Here is a 6,777-nt window from a genome sequence, read left to right as displayed (position 1 = left end):
TTTTGTCATTTACATAAATGATTTGGATGCAAGCATAAGAGGTAAAGTTAGTAAGTTTGCAGATGACACCAAAATTGGAGTTGTAGTGGACAGTGGAGAGCGTTACTTCAGATTACAACAGGATCTGGACCAGATGGGCCAATGGGCAGAGAAGTGGCAGATGGAGTTTACTTCAGATAAATGCGAGGTGCTGCATTTTGTGAAAGCAAATCTTAGCAGGACTTATACACTTAATGGTAAGGTCCTAGGGAGTGTTGCTGAACAAAGTGACCTTGAAGTGCAGGTTCATAGCTCCTTGTAAGTAGAGTCACAGGTAGATAGGATAGTGAAGAAGGCGTTTGGTATGCTTTCCTTTATTGGTCAGAGTACCGAGTACAGGAGTTGAGAGGTCATGTTGCGGCTGTACAGGACATTGGTTAGACCACTGTTGGAATATTGCGTACAATTCTAGTCTCCTTCCAATCAGAAAGATATTGTGAAACTTGAAAGGGTTCAGAAAAGATTTACAAGGATGATGCCAGGGTTGGAGGATTTGAGCTATAGGGAGATGTTGAACAGGCTGGGGCTGTTTTCCCTGGAGCGTCGGAGGCTGAGGGGTGACCTTATAGAGGTTTACAAAATTATGATGGGCGTGGATAGGGTAAATAGGCAAAGTCTTTTCCCTGGGGTTGGGGAGTCCAGAACTAGAGGGCATAGGTTTAGGGTAACAGGGGAAAGATATAAAAGAGACCTCAGGGGCAGTTTTTTCACACAGAAAGTGGTATGTGTATGGAATGAGCTGCCAGAGGAAGTGGTGGAGGCTGGTTCAATTGTAACATTTAAGAGGCATTTGTATGGTATATGAACAGGAAGGGTTTGGAGGGGTATGGGCCGGGTGCTGGCAGGTGGGACTAGATTGGGTTGGGATATCTGGTCAGCATGGATGAGTTGGACCGAAGGGTCTGTTTCCGTGCTGTACATCTCTATGACTCTAATCTCCAGTGAAGCTACAGTCAGGAATCAGCCAAGTAGGAACTGAAGAGTTGAGATTGGTGGGTGTGGGAATTGCTCTGGACTGGAGTCTCTGTAACAGATCATGTCAAGAAACACATTGAAACTTTGTTTAGCTGTTCACATTAGATCTTGCTAACTGTCTTTTTAACTTTTTGAAAGTAAGCTAAACTTTTCAAAAGTTTGTGTTCACTAGATAAACAGAATTTGTTCCGCTGTTGAAGAAAATCTGGAACCTTGTGTGAATATGTCTCAGTGACTAACCACCATGTTAAATAACTAAACAAACAAAACTATGATCCGTCAAGATAGATTTCGTTGTGGGATCTGATTTATCCGGTATTACCATCAGATGGGATTATAACTAGCAATCATTTATTTCCAGTTTGAAAACTTGTAGTTAAAACACAACACTGAAAACAACCTCTGACAGGATGCGAAAGAAAATGTAGTGCACTATTGTGCAGTGTCTCTTTAATATGACAATTGTATAAAAGCAAACTGTATAAAAGATTATTTGAATTTTTTGTCCAGTGTATTTAAAAATATAGTTAAAGGTGTTTTCTTACGTGTTGTATGCAAAGTGTAGCTACACTGGCACCATCTTGAAACACTGAATATGATGCAAGATTTTACTGCAATACAGTTCATCTTTCTCTCTTCCTCGTGTCCCTCCTCTCCTGCTTCTCCAGTCACTACTTGACATCAGCCAGGGTTTCTGTAATGGTCTCTGGTTATGGGTCTCTGCCGCTACCTCTCCTGTGATGACTGTGTTGGAGTTGGATCCTTGGGCCTGGGGATATGCATGTTCCGTCTCTCCTGTTACCCATCTGATGCTCCTTCAAACTTATCCACCAGCCTTCAGGGCCCTCCACCACAGATGTTCCACTTCTTCAGTCGCCTGGGCCTAGTTGCGGACCTGGAGCCTCAGCCTAGCCTGTGGAGCAGGGCCAGGGGTGTCAGCCCAGAAAGTGCTCCTCACTCGTCAGAGATCCCATGCTGGGGTAGATTCATGCCCGATTCATCCCGGCATTGCTGCTGCTGGAGGCCTCCTCCTTCACTCTGCCTTGGCCCCCACCACTGCCCAGACTTTAAAGAAAAAGAAACAAAGAAAAATAGAAACAAAGAGCAGAAGTAAGAAGAAGAAAACAAAACAAACGAATGAAAGTAGATAGGAGACGGACAAGCCCAGAGCTTAGCCCTGATACTCTGCCACCATTTTGAATGTTGAGGTGCATGAGAAATCAGAAAAGTAACAGTGCTGGAAATACTCAGCAGGTCTGGCAATGTCTGTGATGAGAGAAACAGAGTTAAAGTCCAGGTCAATGGTAACTTGCAGGATGTCAATGACAGAGGACACCAATGACAACATCGAGGAGAGGTGATTAGATTTTCTCTTCCCTGTTCAGCCATTGACTCTTACAGACCTCACTTAAGTTAATCCAATTGAAAACATCTGATCAGAAAATAGCTCTTTCGACTTTAATCACTAAAACACATATGACTTACTTGCTTCAGCTTCTTCGACAGTAACTGTTGAATCTGCAGAATCTGAGTTACTGAGGGTCCCGGTGGATTTAGCTGCAGCCTGGGCTGTTGGCTGGTCACTGGGTAAGGAGCTCACAGCTGTTTTTACACAATCGCAATTCTCAGTCGGGCAACTGGCAGCTGCAACACAACCAGAGTTTCCCTTAAGGAACAGTTAACACAAACAGCAGGATTTCTGAAGAACAGGATGAAGATTTTGATTGTGGGAAGGTGGTAAGTAAAAGGAATGAAATAGTGAACACAGAGGTTGGTAGATGGGGAAAGCAGCAGGGCCTCAATTATAATAAATCATATAATAATAAATCATATAAGACAATTCCTGGAGTTTTTCTCAGTGACTGAATAGAATCAGTGCTGTCCCGTGGAGTGTAAACCACCCATCTCTTCATCAATCACAACACCAGAGACAGGGACGCCACAACAATGTCTAGGATCTAAATTAATAATCCAGAGGTAATCCCCAGATTAATATCCTGGGATAAAATTTCAAATCCCAGAATAGCAATTCTTGAAATTTAAAGCCAATGACTAAAACTGGAATCGAATGCTAGTCTCAGTGGTGGTGTTCATGAAACCATCATTAATTGCAAGATCCACCTTTAGGAAAGAAAAATTTATGGAGAGAAATCTGTGATCCTTACCTGGACGAACAGCAGTGAAATGGTCAAGTAAGGCATTCAAGGGTCATCAGGGATAGGCCACTGACACTGGCCTCATCCCAACAGGAAATGAATAAATAAAAATCTACAATTCATAAATCCCATATCCACAATCTGAGTGGCCCCTGCTTGTCCAGAATCTCACACTGTTGCACTCACTGAACGTTAGTCAGAAACTATAAAATGCCTTATTGATTTGCTGAACTTTATAAGGTAACCGTTACCGTGTTTCATTCCAGCACTGGAGTTTGTTGTCCCAGGCGTGTATGTGTAACTACTGTAGTTGGAATATCCTTGAAATCCAGCAAAGTAATTGGAACCTGTAAGAAGTGGAAACGAAATCAGGACCAGGAACGATTCACAGCAGAGAATAAATCAGGACTTCTGCAAGTTCCAGCTTCCATCTACTCAACAATAACTACTGCAGACTTCTGTCAAACTGTAATTCCTTAAAAAGGCGAAAAATATCTAGAAAGTAGTCATTTGAAATTTATTTCTCCTGATTTAACTTAAAGCAATGAACTTTCTTTTGTGATTTGGAGGAGATAGCATTGGACTGGGGCGGGCAAAATTAAAAATCACACAACACCAGGTTATAGTCCAACAGGTTTTTTGGAGCGCTGCTCCTTCATCAGGTTGTTGTGGAGTATAAGATCATAAGACACAGAATTTATAGCAAACGAATACACTGTCATGCAGCTGAAATGATATATCGGTTTGTTCAATACAAATGTGTATGGACAGACCCAAGAGTTTTAGTTCATTACAATGGAAGGATAGTAAATCATAAGGGGACAGTAACATCTGAAATTCAACACATGTTCCCAGCAGCACTGACACAGTATTTGGAGTTTAACATAAAACAGTGAAACTCCAACGCATGCTAAACTCTCAGCCATAGTTCACCACTAGAACAGGCTATTACACAAGTCAACCATTTTCCTTGTTGATTGACATTGTACTCACCCCCTCCTGCTCCACTGCCTCCTCCATAAACTCCACCTCCTCCTGAACCTGCTCCACCTCCAAAATGGTCAGAGAAATTTGGTAAAAGTTTCAATCGTTTCCTTTGTACCTCCTCCTTGTCTGCGAGAGAGCAGGGAATAAACATATCATGTGTTAGCTTGAAAGTACAACGACAAACGAAAATTAAAAGATTATAAATTGTTATATATATTATACTTAAGATGACTTTGGCATTGTTAGAAACCATTACACACCATTTCTGATCAATGGATTCTGAAAACTTGCACTATGTATAACAACAACTTGCATTTATATAGCATCATCTATGGAATAAAACATTCCAAGGCATTTCACAGGAGCCATGATCAAATAGAATTCGACACTGCTTCGCACAGTGGAAGGTTTGGACAGATGAACAAAAACTTGATCAAAGCGATAGGTTTCTGGAGTGTCTTAAAGGAAAGGAGAAGGATAAAGAGGTTTAGGAAGAGAATTCAAGAGATTAGGGCCCTGGCAACTAAAGACACAGCCACCTGGGATTCTTAAGGGGCCAGAGTTGGAAACGAGCAGGGACCTTGGACGGTGTGGGGGGATTAAAGAAATACAGCAGGATGAGGCCAAAGAGGGAATTAAAAAGCAACTTCAGCCACTAGATTGCAGATGTGTGAAATCATTGTTTGATATTGTTTCTTTGAAAAAGAATGAAAACCTTTAGACCTTAGTCCACGACTGAACAGAATCGACACAAAAACCTTCACATGCAAAGGGAAATATGAACATGTGTTCCTTTCACAATAAGGAATCGGTCATTTCAGACTGAGATAGATGGAATTTCATCGGAGAGTTGGGAATGTTTGAAATGTTCTGCTCTTGGAAGTCATGAGAGTTTAGCAGATCTCGACCCAGAGAAGTTTGATGTTCAGACACATCAATGTGGGGCTCCTGCAGCAAGGTGGTATTCACAAAGTCAATCAACCATATTCTGATTGATCAGTGGAACAGGCTAAAAAAGGAGGCAATTGGTGTGTAACTAGAATTTGCTACAAATGGTTTGTCATTACCTTTAATCAGTGGGTAGTAGGTGAATGGCTTTGGTTCACTTGTTTCATTGTCAGATTTTCTACGAAGCTGTACAAACACAGACGCAGGTTTGGAAATGTCCACGTCCCGGTATTTTGGCGTTCTAAAAACTATAGCAAACTGTGAGGGAAGACTCGTTAGAAACACAAATATAAATAGATGATAAAAATTGGAAAATAGAAGATTTGGTCAAGTCCTGGAGATTCAAATGTCAAAAACCAAAGAGAATTGGGGATTGTCTGCTGTTTATTTACAAATGTAAACTGATGGCATGGAGAATATAAACCAGATTTTGCAAGCAACAGGTAATACATGGGTTTTATTATTTTAATTTTTGTACAGGCCCTAAGGATCTCCACTGTTCATTGCCTAATAACAGCCTCTGAGGTCGTCCTAGGCGCTGAATGCTTTTTTCAGTCCACACCAAATGTAGCAATTACTGGAGAGGGTTACAATGAAAGATGCTTTCTCTCTCTCTGCAAAGTGGACGCGCCAGCGTTGGACTGGGATGGATAAAAATAAAAATCACACTTCACCAGGTTATAGTCGATCAGGTTTATTTGTAATTTTTGGAGGGCTGCTCCTTCGTCAGGAAGCTAGTGGGGCAGGATCATAGGACACAGAACTTACAGTAAAAGATCATCTGATACGATGTATTGAACAAACCTAGATTGCTGTTAAGTCTTTAATCACTTAGAATGGGGATGCAGGTTTCGATTGATTAATATGTAAATCCCAGAACTTCTTTCAAGTCACAGTCCCGTGATAACTTCAGGTTTTATTTTTAAAAAGGCTACATCTCTCTATGAAGTATTTGTAAATCCTGAAAATTTTAAATATCAGGATTGCTAACTGTTTCCCAACTAAAATCTAAAATCTGATTCGAAGATCCTCCATTGCTCTGCAACCACCAGCGATCGGATACCTTTAGATTCTCTACAGTGTGGAAACAGGCCCTTCGGCCCAACCAGTCCAAACCGACCCTCCAAAGAGTAACTCATCCAGACCCATTTCCCTCCAACTAATGCCATTTGGATACAAAACTGGCTCAAAGGTAGAAGACAGAGGGTGGTGGTGGAGGGTTGTTTTTCAGACTGGAGGCCTGTGACCAGTGGAGTGCCACAAGGATCGGTGCTGGGTCCTCTACTTTTTGTCATTTACATAAATGATTTGGATGCGAGCATAAGAGGTACAGTTTGTAAGTTTGCAGATGACATCAAAATTGGAGGTGTAGTGGACAGTGAAGACAGTTATCTCAGATTACAACAGGATCTGGACCAGATGGGCCAATGGGCTGAGAAGTGGCAGATGGAGTTTAATTCAGATAAAAATGAGGTGCTGCATTTTGGGAAAGCAAATCTTAGTAGGACTTATACGCTTAATAGTAAGGTCCTAGGGAGTGTTGCTGAACAAGGAGACCTTGGAGTGCAGGTTCATAGCACCTTGAAAGTGGAGTCACAGGTAGATCGGATAGTGAAGAAGGCGTTTGGTATGCTTTCCTTTATTGGTCAGAGTATTGAGTACAGGAGTTGGG

General features: G+C 41.6%; 2 protein-coding genes across 6 annotated transcripts in view; one reads left to right on the top strand and one right to left on the bottom strand.

Moving 5' to 3' along the window:
* The window catches only part of LOC122539548 (nuclear factor NF-kappa-B p105 subunit-like), a 96,626-nt gene that overhangs the window by 25,949 nt on the left and 63,900 nt on the right, over nucleotides 1-6,777 (bottom strand). For all 5 annotated transcript variants that reach the window (XM_043674520.1, XM_043674523.1, XM_043674521.1 and 2 more), the window contains 4 exons: nucleotides 5,225-5,363; nucleotides 4,164-4,283; nucleotides 3,422-3,517; nucleotides 2,500-2,658 (listed from right to left, as the gene is read on the bottom strand). In XM_043674520.1, the coding sequence (XP_043530455.1) occupies nucleotides 2,500-2,658; nucleotides 3,422-3,517; nucleotides 4,164-4,283; nucleotides 5,225-5,363 (514 nt within the window). The remainder of the gene's footprint in view (nucleotides 1-2,499; nucleotides 2,659-3,421; nucleotides 3,518-4,163; nucleotides 4,284-5,224; nucleotides 5,364-6,777) is intronic.
* Nucleotides 1-6,777, top strand: part of manba (mannosidase, beta A, lysosomal) — a 228,725-nt gene that overhangs the window by 184,556 nt on the left and 37,392 nt on the right. The gene's annotated exons all lie outside the window — the stretch shown is intronic.

Source organism: Chiloscyllium plagiosum, chromosome 32 (assembly GCF_004010195.1).
Source record: "Chiloscyllium plagiosum isolate BGI_BamShark_2017 chromosome 32, ASM401019v2, whole genome shotgun sequence".
Classification (NCBI taxonomy): Eukaryota; Metazoa; Chordata; class Chondrichthyes; order Orectolobiformes; family Hemiscylliidae; genus Chiloscyllium; species Chiloscyllium plagiosum.
The sequence above is the reverse complement of the archived record's forward strand: the minus strand, read 5'-3'. Positions and strand labels throughout refer to the sequence as shown.